The 20,240-nt window shown below is 44.2% G+C and overlaps 1 protein-coding gene across 5 annotated transcripts in view; it reads left to right on the top strand.

Annotated features, from left to right (window-relative positions):
- The first annotated feature begins 208 nt into the window (after window positions 1–208).
- Window positions 209–20,240, top strand: part of LOC137250137 (uncharacterized) — a 165,824-nt gene continuing 145,792 nt past the window's right edge. For 4 of the 5 annotated variants that reach the window (XR_010952768.1, XR_010952767.1, XM_067782470.1 and 1 more), the window contains exon 1: window positions 277–406. Coding sequence is in view for 1 of the 5 variants with exons in the window: in XM_067782472.1 (XP_067638573.1) it covers window positions 291–406 (116 nt within the window). In the remaining 4 variants the exon portion in view is untranslated. Of the gene's footprint in view, window positions 407–20,240 lie in introns of all 5 variants that reach the window. The other variant, XM_067782472.1, reaches the window with a different exon arrangement.

Genomic DNA, 20,240 nt, shown 5'->3' with positions numbered 1-20,240 from the left:
TCTTATGTCTGTGAGTTGTGGTGCTTTAGGGTCGTTGATAAATTTTGATGCGCTGTGCCGGTTCGTGCAGTGCTGCTGACGAAAATGACATGCCCCATAAGCATTCATGCAAAGAATATTTTTCCGTGAAGCGCAGTGTTGCGTAGTGCAGTTAAATGTGGCCCTACCTTAATGTGAATTTTAAGGCGCTGTGACAAATTCGCTGATACCTCCTTTGACTAGTACTAGAAGTTGACTAGAATATTTGCCTACATTCGTTTGAAAATTATAATTTAGCTCAAACTAAGAAAATGTCTCATTTGGAATGTTGTATATGTTTGGAAGACTTCAAGGATAGCAGAGAGATCCATAGCACAGATTGTGGACATATTTTCCACAAGGATTGTTTGGAGCAGTGTAAAGATAAGTATGTTAATTGCCGATAACATGGTCGTAAAAATAAGGAAATTGTCTAGTTGAGAGGTCGAGTGCTAATACGCTCCCAAAAATATCTAGAGAGGTGTCAAACGACGCGTCTTGACATCAGTATTAATAATCCGAAGGCGGAAAATAAAAATATTAACTCGTTCACACTCGATATTAACGAAAAACCAAAAAAAGACCCGTGGGTACCTCCGAAACCGGGGTGGGATCCATAGTATTTTTGCGCAGAACACCCTTCTGAGTCCTTGCTTATAAAAAATAAGGCAATAGTCTAGTTGAGGGGTCGACTGCTAATACGCTACCAAAAATATCGAGAGAGGTGTCAAACGACGCGTATTAATCTCGAGAACAATAATACGATGGCGGAAAAGAAAAATTTTATCTCTGTCCGGAGATATTTGCATTTGAAGTTGGTGATTTCCATGTGTTTGTTGTTGTGTTTGTACCCCCCAAAAAAATTGTGCATCAACGTGGCGGTAGCCACGGTTATACCACACACCCGGACTTGGCATGGCGTAGCCCAGGGTTATTTTTTATAATCGCGGCCGAAGGCCGCCAACGCAGAAAGGTGTTCTGCGCAAAAATACTACGGATCCGACCCCCGGTTTTGGAGGTACCCGCGGGTCTTTTTTCGGTTTTTCGTTAATATCTTTTGGACGCGTTAAAATTTTTATTTTCCGCCTTCGGATTATTAATACTGATGTCAAGACGCGTCGTTTGACACCTCTCTCGATATTTTTGGTAGCGTATTAGCAGTCGACCCCTCAACTAGACTATTACCCGCAAAAATACTATGGATCCGACCCCCGGTTTCGGAGGTACCCGCGGGTCTTTTTTCGGTTTTTCGTTAATATCTTTTGAACGCGTTAAAATTTTTATTTTCCGCCTTCGGATTATTAATACTGATGTCAAGACGCGTCGTTTGACACCTCTCTCGATATTTTTGGTAGCGTTTTAGCAGTCGACCCCTCAACTAGACTATTACCAAAAATAACACTGGGCTACGCCATGCCAAGTCCGGGTGTGTGGTATAACCGTGGTATTTTGTGGGTACGAACAACAACAACCACATGAAAATCGCCAACTTCAACTGCAAATATCTCCGGACATAGATACAATTATTCTTTTCCGCCATCGGCTTATTGTTCTCGAGATTAATACGCGTCTTTTGACACCTCTCGAAATTTTTGGTAGCGTATTAGCAGTCGACCCCTCAACTATACTATTACCAAAAATATTTCGCAAAAGCTTTACAAGACTACATGACACTGCTAATAGTCATACCTCGCTTCCCAAAGCAGTCGGTTCTATGTACCGGAGCGACTCGGAATTTTTCCCGACCAAGGCCTGTCATTTCAGTGTGACCCCATCTAATTTGTTTCGTCCCTCCCACAAATTGTCATCCTCCCAGCAGCTCCTTGCAGCAGGACTGCTCCATATTCTCTTACTCCGGGAAGGCATCGAATCCAATCCGGGTCCGTCTCCTTACCCCGGTCCTGAGAAATGGTTTTGCTGCATCTGCCGGAAAAGAATCTTTTTAGGTCGGTCATACTCTGTTCAGTGTGTCTCGTGCAAGGGATGGTTGCATCGGACAGGTTGTTCCGGGCTTGATCCCAAAACCCGACGTCCACGTAACTTTTATAAATCTTTTGTGGCTCCTTGCTGTTCACGCCCAAGGGCGTCCCGTAGTCTACGCCTTAGCCCTCTCTCTTAGTCCCTACCTCCGTTTGCACCGTCTGCCAGCACAGAATATATAGGTTTGCGACATCCGCCCAATGCAGTTCCTGCCTTGGGTGGTGCCACTTTCCCAGATGTTCTGGTGTCCGCGACGGCAACCCCCCGACGGGTTTCATCGCGCCATGTTGCCAGGTCGCAAACCCAAATCATCCGGGTACCCCAATGCTTACCCAAGGACGCCCAGTCTCAGGGCCACAACAGCAATTGCGTCCTGGCCCTCCACAACCTAGGCGTAGTCACCCGTCACTTACCCCCAGAGTGGCGACGTCTCCCCTTATGCACTTCAGAATCCTGCAGTTAAACTGTAATGGACTAACTGGGAAGATCACGGAGATAGTCGATTTCATGAAGCGGCACAACATCCGCATTGCTGCGATTCAAGAGATTAAACTCACAGCAAGGTCTGCATTGCAGACCTGCTCTGGGTATAACGTCCACAGGAAAGACCGCGAGAGCGGAAATGGAGGCGGTCTCGCGTTTATTATACACCACTCTGTGCAATATTATATATTTGATCCTGGCATCGACCGCAGGGACAATGTCTTAGAACGTCAAGGCCTATCTGTCCGGTCAGGCGATGCAAACCTAGAAATTATCAACATCTACATCCCTCCTGCCACGTGTTGCCCCAGTGGATACCGCCCTAATCCTCACTGGCAACAATCGCATTATCCTAGGTGATTGCGGGCGGACAGTAGGGGTGAGATGTTGGCGGATCAAATAGAAGAAACGACGTTCTGCACAACAACAACAACAACGCCCCCACACGTATGGTAGGAAGCTGTCACAGCTCGCCAGATATCTCTATCGTGAGCGCAGAACTCGTAAACTGCGGCAACTGGCAGCCGATGGTAACATTGGCATCCGACCACCTGCCCATACTTATTTCGCTTGAGCGTACCGCCGACTTCATCGTCACTGAAAAACGCACTTTCATAAACTTCAAAAAAGGAAAGTGGGAAGAATATAAATACTTTACAGACAGCCGCTTTGCTGCCCTCCCTATCCCGACTGATGCCCGCCAAGGGGAGCGTGCCTTCCGTAAGGTCATTAAATCCGCCTCGGCACATTTCATTCCCGCCGGGAGAATTCCCGAAATCCGGCCCCACTTCCCGGCGGAGGCCGCAAACTTAGCGAGAGAACCTTATAAGACAGCTTCATCCAGGCGACCCCCAAATAAGGGATATAAACCAACGCATTAGATTGCTTGTGGATGAACACAAGCGGGCGAAATGGGAGGAGCACCTAAGAGGTTGTAACCTCTCTAGCGGTGTGGGTAAACTTTGGTCCACCGTAAAGTCCCATTCGAATCCGACTAAGCACAAAGACAAAGTTTCCATACCCTAGCGGGTAAGGGGGTCAGAATATACCCGCGGTAGGTATGCCTGTCGTAAGAGGCGACAAAAATACCAGATTCAAGGGGTGTGTAGCGCAACCCTTCAGGTTGCCAGCGCAATATATAGCTTCTCCAAATCCAATTGTCAACCTCGCCTATCCGCGGCGAATCCTGTTTCACTAACAGACGAGGCTCTGGCGACCCCAAGCTCCTCATGGATCTTGAGGGTGCGGAGGGAGGGGATGGCCTGAAGGTTTAATGTAGCCACATAAATCGTTCCCGAGATGGTCGGGCTAGCATCTTAAAGGTGCTGTGGTACCGGAGCGTACCGGATCTGCATCCGGAAAAGGACCATCACGTCGATAACACTCCCCAAAGCCTTCGGGGAGCAACCTTATCGCTACAACAACAACAACAACAACAAAGTTTCCATCGCCTTTGGCGACAAAGTGCTGTCGGACGCGAAAAAATGCGCGAGCGCTTTCTGCCGACAATATATAATGGATCCAACGGTCGACAAAGATAGACGGAGAGCCAATAGACACGCATATAAACACAAATTCAGCGCGTCACCAATCACCATCACCGCTAAAGAGGTTGAGGACGCCATTGGTCGTGCTAAACCATCCAAAGCAGTGGGCCCAGACGGCATAGCCATGCCGATGCTTAAAAGCCTAGAGAAAGAGGGTTTCAAATATTTAGCGCATGTCTTCAATCTGTCTCTTTCCACCTTTGTCATACCTGAGAAATGGAAAATGGCCAAGGTGGTCCCGCTACTAAAGCCTGGGAAACCAGCTAACATAGGTGAGTCGTATCGTCCGATATCTCTCCTATCGCCAGTGGCAAAGACGCTTGAAGCCATTTTGCTCCCTTATTTCCAAGCAAATTTGCAGCTAGCCCCTCATCAACATGGCTTCAGAAAACTTCATAGCACTACCACCGCGCTAAATGCCATTAGCACCCAGATAAATTTCGGTTTAAATCAATATCCCCACCATAGAACAGTACTCGTAGCGCTAGACCTATCAAAATCTTTCGATACGGTCAACCATGGCTCGTTACTGCAGGACCTGGAAGGGTCTACCCTTCCCCCATGTCTTAAAAGGTGGACCGCAAATTATCTGGGTGGTCGGCAGGCATCGGTGCAATTTAGAGACGAAGCATTAAAGCCAAGGAAAATTAAACAAGGGGTGCCACAGGGTGGTGTCCTATCCCCACTTTTGTTTAATTTCTACATATCTAAGCTAACTTCACCACCGGAGGGAGTCACAATCGTTTCCTACGCCGATGACTGCACAATAATGGCCACAGGCCCAGGCCCAAAGATCAATGCGCTATGCAATAAAATAAACGGCTACCTCCCTGATCTCTCCAGTTTTTTCGCCTCGCGAAACCTGGCATTATCACCGACTAAATCTTCCGCGACCTTATTTATAACATGGACGCCCCAAATGTCGACCATTTTGAACATCCACGTCGATGGTACTACGCTACCGACTGTCCTACACCCCAAAATCTTGGGTGTGACGTTTGATCAGGGTCTAAATTTTGTTGAGCACGCAGCCACAATTGTTCCGAGAATTCAGAGCCGTAACAAAATCATCAAATCCCTCGCTGGCAGTACCTAGGGGAAAGATAAAGAAACGCTCATGACTACATACAAAGCAATTAGCCAGCCGATTACGTGCTACGCGTCACCCATATGGTCGCCAAGCCTAAAAATCACCCACTGGAAGAAACTACAGGCCTGCCAAAATACTGCTCTCAGAATCGCCACGGGTTGTCTTCTTGTGTCCCCAGAACACCATCTGCATAATGAGGCGTGAATACTCCCCATCAGGGAGAGAAATGAGATGCTGACCAAACAGTTCCTGTTGAATACCCAGAAACCTGGGCATCCCAACAGACATCTGATTGATGAACCAGCACCGCCTAGGGGCCTAAGGAGTCATCTCCGTAAGCATTTTGAGGAAATACGGCACCTGAGAACCCAGCCGTATGAAGTGAAAAAACACAAGCAGATCCTTGGTGAACTCCATAAACAGGCGTCGGACCTTTATGCCGGGAATTGCCCGGTGAATCCAGTGCTTAACGAAAATTATCCAAAACTTTCGGAAGAGGAACGCATACTCCCCAGGGAAACGCGTGTCACTCTTGCTCAACTTCGTTCTGGATACTGTAACAGGTTTAACTCTTACCTATCCAGAATCAACCCCGACATACAAAATGTATGCCCCGCTTGCAACGTGTCCCCACATGACACCAACCATCTCTTCAATTGTAATGAAGTGTGTATGATAAACGCGAGACCGCCTCCATTTCCGCTCTCGCGGTCTTTCCTGTGGACGTTATACCCAGAGCAGGTCTGCAATGCAGATCTTGCTGTGAGTTTAGTCTCTTGAATCGCAGCAATGCGGATGTTGTGCCGCTTCATGAATCGGGGAAAGGGGTGTTAGAGGCGTTGGTTCCACATTACAATTGAAGAGATGGTTGGTGTCATGTGGGGACACATTGCAAGCGGGGCATACATTTTGTATGTCGGGGTTGATTCTGGATAGGTAAGAGTTTAACCTGTTACAGTATCTAGAACGAAGTTGAGCAAGAGTGACACGCGTTTCCCTGGGGAGTATGCGTTCCTCTTCCGCAAGTTTTGGATAATTTTCGTTAAGTACTGGATTCACCGGGCAATTCCCGGCATAAAGGTCCGACGCCTGTTTATGGAGTTCACCAAGGACCTGCTTGTGTTTTTTCACTTCATACGGCTGGGTTCTCAGGTGCCGTATTTCCTCAAAATGCTTACGGAGATGACTCCTTAAGCCCCTAGGCGGTGCTGGTTCATCAATCAGATGTCTGTTGGGATGCCCAGGTTTCTGGGTATTCAACAGGAACTGTTTGGTCAGCATCTCATTTCTCTCCCTGATGGGGAGTATTCTCGCCTCATTATGCAGATGGTGTTCTGGGGACATAAGAAGACAGCCCGTGGCGATTCTGAGAACAGTATTTTGGCAGGCCTGTAGTTTCTTCCAGTGGGTGATTTTTAGGCTTGGCGACCATATGGGTGACGCGTAGCACGTAATCGGCTGGCTAATTGCTTTGTATGTAGTCATGAGCGTTTCTTTATCTTTTCCCCAAGTACCGCCAGCGAGGGATTTGAGGATTTTGTTACGGCTCTGAATTCTCGGAACAATTGCGGCTGTGTGCTCACCAAAATGTAGATCCTGATCAAACGTCACACCCAAGATTTTGGGGTGTCGGACAGTCGGTAGCGTAGTGCCTTCCGTAAGGTCATTAAATCCGCCTCGGCACATTTCATTCCCGCCGGGAGAATTCCCGAAATCCGGCCCCACTTCCCGGCGGAGGCCGCAAACTTAGCGAGAGAACCTTATAAGACAGCTTCATCCAGGCGACCCCCAAATAAGGGATATAAACCAACGCATTAGATTGCTTGTGGATGAACACAAGCGGGCGAAATGGGAGGAGCACCTAAGAGGTTGTAACCTCTCTAGCGGTGTGGGTAAACTTTGGTCCACCGTAAAGTCCCATTCGAATCCGACTAAGCACAAAGACAAAGTTTCCATACCCTAGCGGGTAAGGGGGTCAGAATATACCCGCGGTAGGTATGCCTGTCGTAAGAGGCGACAAAAATACCAGATTCAAGGGGTGTGTAGCGCAACCCTTCAGGTTGCCAGCGCAATATATAGCTTCTCCAAATCCAATTGTCAACCTCGCCTATCCGCGGCGAATCCTGTTTCACTAACAGACGAGGCTCTGGCGACCCCAAGCTCCTCATGGATCTTGAGGGTGCGGAGGGAGGGGATGGCCTGAAGGTTTAATGTAGCCACATAAATCGTTCCCGAGATGGTCGGGCTAGCATCTTAATGGTGCTGTGGTACCGGAACGTACCGGATCTGCATCCGGAAAAGGACCATCACATCGATAACACTCCCCAAAGCCTTCGGGGAGCAACCTTATCGCTACAACAACAACAACAACAACAAAGTTTCCATCGCCTTTGGCGACAAAGTGCTGTCGGACGCGAAAAAATGCGCGAGCGCTTTCTGCCGACAATATATAATGGATCCAACGGTCGACAAAGATAGACGGAGAGCCAATAGACACGCATATAAACACAAATTCAGCGCGTCACCAATCACCATCACCGCTAAAGAGGTTGAGGACGCCATTGGTCGTGCTAAACCATCCAAAGCAGTGGGCCCAGACGGCATAGCCATGCCGATGCTTAAAAGCCTAGAGAAAGAGGGTTTCAAATATTTAGCGCATGTCTTCAATCTGTCTCTTTCCACCTTTGTCATACCTGAGAAATGGAAAATGGCCAAGGTGGTCCCGCTACTAAAGCCTGGGAAACCAGCTAACATAGGTGAGTCGTATCGTCCGATATCTCTCCTATCGCCAGTGGCAAAGACGCTTGAAGCCATTTTGCTCCCTTATTTCCAAGCAAATTTGCAGCTAGCCCCTCATCAACATGGCTTCAGAAAACTTCATAGCACTACCACCGCGCTAAATGCCATTAGCACCCAGATAAATTTCGGTTTAAATCAATATCCCCACCATAGAACAGTACTCGTAGCGCTAGACCTATCAAAATCTTTCGATACGGTCAACCATGGCTCGTTACTGCAGGACCTGGAAGGGTCTACCCTTCCCCCATGTCTTAAAAGGTGGACCGCAAATTATCTGGGTGGTCGGCAGGCATCGGTGCAATTTAGAGACGAAGCATTAAAGCCAAGGAAAATTAAACAAGGGGTGCCACAGGGTGGTGTCCTATCCCCACTTTTGTTTAATTTCTACATATCTAAGCTAACTTCACCACCGGAGGGAGTCACAATCGTTTCCTACGCCGATGACTGCACAATAATGGCCACAGGCCCAGGCCCAAAGATCAATGCGCTATGCAATAAAATAAACGGCTACCTCCCTGATCTCTCCAGTTTTTTCGCCTCGCGAAACCTGGCATTATCACCGACTAAATCTTCCGCGACCTTATTTATAACATGGACGCCCCAAATGTCGACCATTTTGAACATCCACGTCGATGGTACTACGCTACCGACTGTCCTACACCCCAAAATCTTGGGTGTGACGTTTGATCAGGGTCTAAATTTTGTTGAGCACGCAGCCACAATTGTTCCGAGAATTCAGAGCCGTAACAAAATCATCAAATCCCTCGCTGGCAGTACCTAGGGGAAAGATAAAGAAACGCTCATGACTACATACAAAGCAATTAGCCAGCCGATTACGTGCTACGCGTCACCCATATGGTCGCCAAGCCTAAAAATCACCCACTGGAAGAAACTACAGGCCTGCCAAAATACTGCTCTCAGAATCGCCACGGGTTGTCTTCTTGTGTCCCCAGAACACCATCTGCATAATGAGGCGTGAATACTCCCCATCAGGGAGAGAAATGAGATGCTGACCAAACAGTTCCTGTTGAATACCCAGAAACCTGGGCATCCCAACAGACATCTGATTGATGAACCAGCACCGCCTAGGGGCCTAAGGAGTCATCTCCGTAAGCATTTTGAGGAAATACGGCACCTGAGAACCCAGCCGTATGAAGTGAAAAAACACAAGCAGATCCTTGGTGAACTCCATAAACAGGCGTCGGACCTTTATGCCGGGAATTGCCCGGTGAATCCAGTGCTTAACGAAAATTATCCAAAACTTTCGGAAGAGGAACGCATACTCCCCAGGGAAACGCGTGTCACTCTTGCTCAACTTCGTTCTGGATACTGTAACAGGTTAAACTCTTACCTATCCAGAATCAACCCCGACATACAAAATGTATGCCCCGCTTGCAACGTGTCCCCACATGACACCAACCATCTCTTCAATTGTAATGAAGTGTGTATGATAAACGCGAGACCGCCTCCATTTCCGCTCTCGCGGTCTTTCCTGTGGACGTTATACCCAGAGCAGGTCTGCAATGCAGATCTTGCTGTGAGTTTAGTCTCTTGAATCGCAGCAATGCGGATGTTGTGCCGCTTCATGAATCGGGGAAAGGGGTGTTAGAGGCGTTGGTTCCACATTACAATTGAAGAGATGGTTGGTGTCATGTGGGGACACATTGCAAGCGGGGCATACATTTTGTATGTCGGGGTTGATTCTGGATAGGTAAGAGTTTAACCTGTTACAGTATCTAGAACGAAGTTGAGCAAGAGTGACACGCGTTTCCCTGGGGAGTATGCGTTCCTCTTCCGCAAGTTTTGGATAATTTTCGTTAAGTACTGGATTCACCGGGCAATTCCCGGCATAAAGGTCCGACGCCTGTTTATGGAGTTCACCAAGGACCTGCTTGTGTTTTTTCACTTCATACGGCTGGGTTCTCAGGTGCCGTATTTCCTCAAAATGCTTACGGAGATGACTCCTTAAGCCCCTAGGCGGTGCTGGTTCATCAATCAGATGTCTGTTGGGATGCCCAGGTTTCTGGGTATTCAACAGGAACTGTTTGGTCAGCATCTCATTTCTCTCCCTGATGGGGAGTATTCTCGCCTCATTATGCAGATGGTGTTCTGGGGACATAAGAAGACAGCCCGTGGCGATTCTGAGAACAGTATTTTGGCAGGCCTGTAGTTTCTTCCAGTGGGTGATTTTTAGGCTTGGCGACCATATGGGTGACGCGTAGCACGTAATCGGCTGGCTAATTGCTTTGTATGTAGTCATGAGCGTTTCTTTATCTTTTCCCCAAGTACCGCCAGCGAGGGATTTGAGGATTTTGTTACGGCTCTGAATTCTCGGAACAATTGCGGCTGTGTGCTCACCAAAATGTAGATCCTGATCAAACGTCACACCCAAGATTTTGGGGTGTCGGACAGTCGGTAGCGTAGTGCCATCGACGTGGATGTTCAAAATGGTCGACATTTGGGGCGTCCATGTTGTAAATAAGGTCGCGGAAGATTTAGTCGGTGATAATGCCAGGTTTCGCGAGGCGAAAAAACTGGAGAGATCAGGGAGGTAGCCGTTTATTTTATTGCATAGCGCATCGATCTTTGGGCCTGGGCCTGTGGCCATTATTGTGCAGTCATCGGCGTAGGAAACGATTGTGACTCCTTCCGGTGGTGAAGGTAGCTTAGATATGTAGAAATTAAACAAAAGTGGGGATAGGACACCACCCTGTGGCACCCCCTGTTTAATTCTCCTTGGTTTTGATGTTTCGTTTCTAAATTGCACCGATGCCTGCCGACCACCCAGATAATTTGCGGTCCACCTTTTAAGACATGGGGGAAGGGTAGACCCTTCCAGGTCCTGCAGTAACGAGCCATGGTTGACCGTATCAAAAGCTTTTGATAGGTCTAGCGCTACGAGTACTGTTCTATGGTGGGGGTATTGATTTAAACCGCAATTTATCTGGGTGCTAATGGCATTCAGCGCGGTGGTAGTGCTATGGAGTTTTCTGAAGCCATGCTGATGAGGGGCTAGCTGCAAATTTGCTTGGAAATAAGGGAGCAAAATGGCTTCAAGCGTCTTTGCCACTGGCGATAGGAGAGATATCGGACGATACGACTCACCTATGTTAGCTGGTTTCCCAGGCTTCAGTAGCGGGACCACCTTGGCCATTTTCCATTTCTCAGGTATGACAAAGGTGGAAAGAGACATATTGAAGACATGCGGTAAATATTTGAACCCCTCTTTCCCTAGGTTTTTAAGCATCGGCATGGCTATGCCGTCTGGGCCCACTGCTTTGGATGGTTTAGCACGACCAATGGCGTCCTCAACCTCTTTAGCGGTGATGGTGATTGGTGACGCGTTGAATTTGTGTTTATGTGCGCGTCTATTGGCTCTCCGTCTATCTTTGCCGACCGTAGGATGCATTATATATTGTCGGCAGAAAGCGCTCGCGCATTTTTTCGCGTCCGACAGCACTTTGTCGCCAAAGGCGATGGAAACTTTGTCTTTGTGCTTAGTCGGATTCGATAGGGACTTTACGGTGGACCAAAGTTTACCCACACCGGTAGAGAGGTTACAACCTCTTAGGTGCTCCTCCCATTTCGCCCGCTTGTGTTCATCTACAAGCAATCTGATGCGTTGGTTTATATCCCTTATTTGGGGGTCGCCTGGGTCAAGCTGTCTTATAAGGTCACGTTCTCTCGCTAAGTTTGCGGCCTCCGCCGGGAAGTGGGGCCGGATTTCGGGAATTCTCCCGGCGGGAATGAAATGTGCCGAGGCGGATGTAATGACCTTACGGAAGGCACGCTCCCCTTGTCGGGCATCAGTCGGGATAGGGAGGGCAGCTAGGCGGCTGTCTGTAAAGGATTTATATTCTTCCCACTTTCCTTTTTTGAAGTTTATGAAAGTGCGTTTTTCAGTGACGATGAAGTCGGCGTTACGCTCAAGCGAAATAAGTATGGGCAGGTGGTCGGATGCCGATGTTACCATCGGCTGCCAGTTGACGCAGTTTACGAGTTCTGCGCTCACGATTGAGATATCTGGCGAGCTGTGACAGCTTCCTACCATACGTGTGGGGGCATCTCCGTTTATTGTGCAGAACGTCGTTTCTTCTATTTGATCCGCCAACATCTCACCCCTACTGTCCGCCCGCAAGTTTGAATGCCATAGATCATGATGGGCATTGAAATCGCCTAAGATAATGCGATTGTTGCCAGTGAGTAAGGCCCTGACATTAGGGCGGTATCCACTGGGGCAACAAGTGGCAGGAGGGATGTAGATGTTGATGATTTCTAGGTTTGCATCGCCTGACCGGACAGATAGGCCTTGACGTTCTAAGACATTGTCCCTGCGGTCGATGCCAGGATCAAATATACAATATTGCACAGAGTGGTGTATGATAAACGCGAGACCGCCTCCATTTCCGCTCTCGCGGTCTTTCCTGTGGACGTTATACCCAGAGCAGGTCTGCAATGCAGATCTTGCTGTGAGTTTAGTCTCTTGAATCGCAGCAATGCGGATGTTGTGCCGCTTCATGAAATCGACTATCTCCGTACTCTTCCCAGTTAGTCCATTACAGTTTAACTGCAGAATTCTGAAGTGCATAAGGGGAGACGTCGCCACTCTGGGGGTTAGTGACGGGTGACTACGCCTGGGTTGGGGAAGGCCAGGACGCAATTGCTGTTGTGGCCCTAGGACTGGGCGTCCTTGGGCAAGCATTGGGGTACCCGGATGATTTGGGTTTGCGACCTGTCAACATGGCGCGATGAAACCCGTCGGGGGGTTGCCACCGCGGAGACCAGAACATCTAGGGAAGTGGCACCACCCAAGGCAGGAGCTGCATTGGGCGGATGTCGCAAACATATATATTCTGTGCTGGCAAACGGTGCAAACATAGGTAGGGACTAAGAGTCTGTTTCCCTGACCTACACGATTGCTGGCGGAAAAGCGGGGGAGAAGATGGGGGCAGGGGCTGTTGCTCAGCATTGCTTCCGACTCTACAACGAAGATTGTAGTTATGAGTGGTAGCAGCTGTTTGAGTTGTTGGCGCCGTGGGGCGCGAGCAGCAGCGGGTTCTTGTTGTGGCTTGCTGAGCAGCGGGGCTCCTGGAAGGTAGTGGGGGCGCTTAGACGTAAACTACGGGACGCCCTTGGGCGTGAACAGCAAGGAGCCACAAAAGATTTATAAAAGTTACGTGGACGTCGGGTTTTGGGATCAAGCCCAGAACAACATGTCCGATGCAACCATCCCTTGCACGAGACACACTGAACAGAGTATGACCGTCCTAAAAAGATTCTTTTCCGGCAGATGCAGCAAAACCATTTCTCAGGACCGGGGTCAGGAGACGGACCCGGATTGGATTCGATGCCTTCCCGGAGTAAGAGAATATGGAGCAGTCCTGCTGCAAGGAGCTGCTGGGAGGATGACAATTTGTGGGAGGGACGAAACAAATTAGATGGGGTCACACTGAAATAACAGTCCTTGGTCGGGAAAAATCCCGAGTCGCTCCGGTACATAGAACCGATTGCCTTGGGTCCACCCCTGCTGAAACGGCAAGTTTCCTTCGACTCCCGTTAGAGGATATTGATGACAATTTGTGATCGATCGCGGCTATTAGGTGGGGCGAGCATTGCTACAACAACAACAACACTGCTAATACGAGTCCAAAAATATCGAAAGAGGTGTCAAAAGGCGTATTAATCTCGACAAGAATAATCCGAAGCCGGAAAATAAAAATTTTAACTCGTTTAAAAGATATCAACGAAAAACCGAAAAAAGGCCCGCGGATACCTCCGAAACAGGGGGTGGTATCCATAGTATTTTTGCGCAGAACACCTGTCTGCGTTGGCGGCCTTCGGCCGCGCTTATGAAAAAGGTAATTCTATACGACAGCATGACACTGCTAATACGCGTCCAAAAATATCGAGAGGTGTCAAACGACGCGTCTTGACATCAGTATTAATAATCCGACACCGGAAAAGAAAAATTTTAAGTCGTTCAAAAGATATTAACGAAAAACCGAAAAATGACCGACAGGTCCCTCCGAAACCGGGGGTGGGATCCACATTATTTTTGCGCAGAACACCTTTCTGCATAGGCTGCCTTCGGCCGCGCTTATAAAAAATTACCCTGGGTGGGTCCGACACCGGTTGGAGACCAAAACTATACCCGCGGAAAACACTTATGTTCACAATTTTTTTTTGTGGGTATCTCCGGACAGAGATAAAATTTTTCTTTTCCGGTTTCGGATTATTAGTACTGATTTCAATACTGGTCTTTTGACACCTCTCTCGATATTTTTTCACGCGTATTAGCAGTGTCATGCTGTCGTAAAAAATTACCCGCGTCCAAAAATATCGAGAGAGGTGTCAAACGACGTGTCTTGACATCAGTATTGTAACGAATTTAGGGAAACTTCACTTATTTTACACCTTCTACTAACGTTCGTATCGCTAAATTGTTGAATAAATAACTCCAATATTCAATAATGCAAAAATGGTCTTTATGAGACTACTTTGAAAGTACTTCACAATAACATAAACTTGTGGGTTTACAACCACTTAAAATTGATACACCGATTTGTAATTTTATAGTTCACTATATCCACTATTATTTCCTAAACGGGTTTGCAGATGTTGGACTTTTTCAAGTTAACAACATTCCGAATAAATTCGGTAAATGCTTGGATTTAATTTTCTCAGACGATTCAAATTGTTTTGTAATGTATCATCCTGCTCTCGCGATGTTTATGGAATCTCATAATTTATCTGAGCGTTCCTCCAACGTAGTGCGAAAGACCCCTCACCGATTTCTGTTTAGAAAAGCCAATTGGTCTAAAGTAATACTCGAAAAGTATCGAGAATAAATTGGCCTGAGTACGATGGGGATATTGATGAGAGTATATCCCATTTTAATAATGTATTATACGGAATATTTAAAAAAAACATGCCTACGTCTGCGAGCACTAAATAATTGAAACGCATGAAAGATCAGAAGACGCGTCCATTCAAACGTTACAAACTTTCTGGATCAATGACTGACTATGCCGCCTACTCAATTTTACGTCACAAATATAACACATTGAACAGAATTTGTTACAAGAACTATATCAGTAGGATTAAAAGCCAAATTTTTGTCAATCCTAAGTCGTTTTACAGCTTCGTTAATTCAAAAAGGAAGATAAAAGGGTTTCCTTCTACAATGAAGGTAAATGATCAGATTTCCAACGATAGCTTCGAAATTGCTAACATGTTTGCGGATTTCTTCGAATCTAATTATTCAAACACCTATGATTACCCGCCATCGAATTATCCTTTCAGATTGTCTCCTCTGGATTCCCAGGCAGTCCCATATAGTTATATGTACTAGTGATGTTTTAACTCATCGGGAAAATCTAAAAAATTCTTACTCCAGTGGTCCGGATCAAATTGCGTCGGCAGTGCTGAAATGTTGTGCTCGATACTTATATCGCCTGTTTGTTTAATGCGTCCCTGAAGCAAGGGGTATTCCCCAAGAAGTGGAAAGAATCATTCATTATACCACTGCATAAAAATGGAAGCAGAACGTGTGTTATAAATTATAGAGGAATAGCCAAACTCAACACTATTCCTAAGCTATTTGAATTGATTATCACAAAACAGATTGCTTTTAGAGTATCTTCATTAATTGACTTTTCACAACATGGCTTTTGCAAGGGTAAATCAACGGTGTCCAACTTGCTCGAGTTTACAACCTTTGTATCCAACAGTTTTAAGACTAATTGTGAAGTTGATGTTATTTATACTGATTTTAGTAAGGCATTTGATAAAGTTTCTCATTCTATACTTTTATTCAAACTTGATCGGTTAGGATTTCCTCCTTTGCTTCTATCTTGGGTTTCTTCTTATGTGAAGGAAAGAAAACAAACACTTATATTTAATAATTGTTGGTCTCGGTTCATAAACGTAACTTCTGGTGTTCCTCAAGGCAGCCATCTTGGTCCGGTTTTGTTCCTGTTGTTCATTAATGACCTTTCTAATGCTTTGAAGAGCTGCAAGCCGTTGATGTACGCTGATGATGTCAAACTTGTAATGCCTATCCGCTCACCCGTGGATAGGGCATGTCTTCAGGCTGATCTGAGTAGTCTAGGTGACTGGTGTAATGTAAACGCCATGTCACTACACCTACCTAAATGTAAGTTCATGTGTTTTACAAGGAAGTCCTTCCAATCCCATGATTATGTTATTGGCACCTATGTAATCAAGCGAGTTACTAATTTTATTGATTTAGGCGTTACAATGGACCCAAAACTCGATTTTAAACTTCATATTGAATCTTGCGTGAATAGCGCGAAAGTACTTTCGTTAAACGTTGGTCTAAAGAATTTAATGACCCATACGTTACAAAAACTCTTTTTATATCATTGGTCAGACCTACTTTGGGATATGCTTCAATAATTTGGAATCCGCGTTATCTACTTCATTCTGACAAGCTGGAATCGGTCTAGAAACAATGTTTGCTTTTCGCATTAAAACACCATGGGATCCTTCTAAAAATCTTCCCCCCTATTGCAGCCGGTTAAAACTAATACAGCTGCCTACATTGCAGAGCCAGGGAGCAGGGAGATGCTTAATTAATAAGAGGGTCAATAAATAGTCCATTTTTGCTTGGTGAAATTAAGTTTAACGTTCCTATTAGGCCATCTAGACATTTTCAATCAATTTTTGTAGCTATATGCAGGTAGAATTATGAAATGCACGAACCACTTCGCTTTTTATGTCGTGACTTTAATAAACACTGTAAAAATTTAGACGTCTGCGACTCGTTTCTTGGTATTAAAAAATACCTTTTAACTAAATTAAATTTGTAATTCGAAATGAAGCAAAGAACGCTAAACCGTGATATACTGTTCAACCCTCTGTTTCAAATATGAAGTACCAGTTACTTGAAACTTGTTTGCAAAATTGCGTTATTTTTATATGTATACAATCAAATTTACTCTGTATAAATTCTATTCTGTATATATTTTATCTACTATTAATTTGCTTTATTGTCAATTTCATAAATTATTATTTAATAGCTCCTTCATGAGTACATTTTAACACATTTACAACATTTTAACTTTTGCTTACTTCTAAGATTTTAGCTGAAATTGTCAAGCGTTTAATTAAATACTGTTTAAATATTACTTTAAAATTGATGACTGCTTATGTTGTTTATATCGTGTATTACATCTGAGAATTAAGTGTCGGTATACTTGGTCTGTATAATTGTTTAATTTGTAGACTGATAAATAAATAAATAAATAAATTAAAAAATATCACTATTTTCGTTAAAACTTTATTATAAAAATTATTTTATGGTACAACGCCCGAAAGTATACTTGCGTTTTCGTTTTAAGATGTTTATAGAATGAAAATTTTTTTATTATAATAATTTCAAAATTGAAATATAAAAAATTAACAAGAATAATTCATTCAATTTCTACAAAGGAGTTTTATATAAAACATAAATATAACTTATTTTAATATCATAAATTAAAATAACACAACCCTACATTACTCCCCCTTCCAGAGATTTAATATTAAATAAGTTAAAAGTAACTTTCTTTTTAGTTTTATTTATTTATAATTACTTTAAAATTTTTAACATCTTTTTCTACAACTTCATAAGGATGTTGTAAAGAATGTTTATTTACAACACGAACAAAAACTAATCTTTTAAATTCTTTGGAACAAAAACTCTAGTAGAATTTTGATGATGCTGCAAATTCGATTGAACATTTTCAAAATGTTTGCTCAAACTATCTAAAACATCCGATGAACTTATATTCTCTGAACTTGAAACAATAAGATCCCCAGGCAAACGTAAATTTTGACCATAAACCATTTCTGCTGGTGTAGCCGAAATATCTTCTTTGAAAGTTGATCGCAAACCAAGAAGTATTATCGGTAACTCTTCGTACCAATCTCTTGCACCATTTCTAGCCATTATAGAGGATTTTAACTGCCTATGAAATCGTTCTACCATCCCATTAGCTTGAGAATGGCAAGGAGAAGTAGTTATATGGTGACTTCCAAGTAACTTGGTCAGTTCCGAAAACAAGTTCGATGTAAACTGTGCTCCCTGATCAGTGGTTATTTCCAAAGGAACTCCAAAACGTGAAATATATTCATGAAGAAACTTCTTTGCAATAGTATTTGCGGAAATGTCTCTTAACGGATATGCCTCCGGCCAACGCATAAGTAAACCTATCAATAATAGTAAATATATATCGATGTCCTCTAGAGACAGGTAAAGGACCTACAATGCCTAAATGAATATGTTCGAATCTAGTCTTAGGTATTGGAATTTTGCTTACTGGTAATTTTGTATGACGATAAACTTTTACCTTTTGACAATTTACACATTCTTTTGACCAATAATCTATATATTAACCCATTTGCGCTCTCTGTACTATATAAACGACACCAATAAAAGCCATGCCTAAAACTTTGCTACGACTTTTATAACAAAACTATTTAGATGTGCAGCCACCTTGTAATATTATCTTCGTTTTGCTTAAGATCACAGATAGATTGGTATAACAGATGACTCCAGATTTTGACATTTGCACATGCAGTTTTCACATCGGAGTTAGTCAGAAGAAAAATTTGCGATTTTCCATTAAAATATTGGACTTACCATTTAAATATTCATAATTTTAAAGTGTAAAAAGACAAAGCTAATCTTATTTAGTGCCGTGCGTGTAAATGTTTGTGATTTGCAGGATTTAGGAAATCATTTTGTCAACTGTCGCTTTTTTAGTACAATGGGCACATGTGATATGTATGTTCATGCGCCGTAATGCGAATTTCGATGACGATTCTGAATGGGACGATAGTGATGACGAACCCTTGTGTAGCAAAAGAAGACGTTTAAATCCGTCTGACTCACGGCCAAAATGGAAAAATGCACGCCGTCTTACTCCTCCCAGTTTATGAATAATGATTGCTCATCGCGAAAAGTCGAAGTTATTGAACAGCTACCTAACCGTCGTAACGTTCGTCGGTAGAGATTTTTGAAAAAAATATTTGATGAGGTACTCCATTTGATCAAGCAGAACACTGACCTGTATGCTGCCTAAAATAATAGGCATGACTTCGTACTGGACGATGATGACCTACGGAGATTTTTGGGTATCCTAATACTATCTGGCTATCATAGACTACCACGTGAGCGCCAATGTTGGAGTTACGACGAAGATCTTGAAGATTATATTGTGTCGAACGGCATGTCACGAAAACGATTTCTAGAAATCAAGAGAAACTTTCACTTAGTTGATAATAGCCTTGCATCTACTTCCAATGATAACATGTTCAAAATTAGACCCCTGTGTGACCTATTGATTCAAAAGTTTTGTCAGAACGGGATATTTCATGAGAACATTTCGATCGACGAATCAATGATAAAATATTATGGCCACCATCCCTCTAAGCAATTCATTCGAGGTAAGTCAATTAGATTCGGTTACAAAAAATGGGTAGCAGCCAGTTCTGATCGTTACTCCTATGTTTTTGATGTATATTGCGGAAAAACATCTGTCACCTCACAAGGTCATAGAGTTGTCAAATCGTTGTTACTAAAAATGCCTTCGATACCTGAGGAACATACAATTTTTTTTGACAATTTTTTTACTAATTGTGATTTACTGCGAGACTTGAAAGGAACTGGATATAAAACAACTGGAACAATGCGTGAAAATCGCATTGGTATTCGTGGTAAAAATGGTGGTGGGTTATCTTCACATACATGCTTGATATGAGCATATCTAACACTTGGCGTCTACATACTTTATCTAGCGAAAATAGGTTCGACCAATTGGCTTTCAGAAGGCACATTGCTCGGAACTACCTTAAGAACCGTAACGTCAACAAAGCTCGTCCATTCGGCTGTATCGTAGCAGGTCCAAACAGGAACAACGGAAGTAGCCCTGGAAAGCTTCCCAAACAGCTACGATATGTTTTGTGTCATACGCGAATAAAATGACAATGTACAGGATGCCAAAAAACGTTATACATTGACAAAGAATGTTTTAAAATATATAACTCATAAGTGCCCGCTGTACTAAATAAAGTACACCCTCAAAAGTCAACTTTTGTCACTTTTTCGTAAATTTGTAATACTAAACTTAATTAATGTGATTTGTAAGATGACAAAACTGAAAATAAATATAAAAAAATACTGACGGTCTTTGTTTGGGCGTAAATGGGTTAATACGCTAACAAAATTTCCATACAAACAATTGACAGGCGGTTTCGCATAGTTAGCATACGTAAAATCATATAAAAGTGATATTAATCGATTCGTATAGATCAGCCGC

Source organism: Eurosta solidaginis, chromosome 4 (genome assembly GCF_040869045.1).
Source record: "Eurosta solidaginis isolate ZX-2024a chromosome 4, ASM4086904v1, whole genome shotgun sequence".
Taxonomy (NCBI): Eukaryota; Metazoa; Arthropoda; class Insecta; order Diptera; family Tephritidae; genus Eurosta; species Eurosta solidaginis.
The sequence above is the reverse complement of the archived record's forward strand: the minus strand, read 5'-3'. Positions and strand labels throughout refer to the sequence as shown.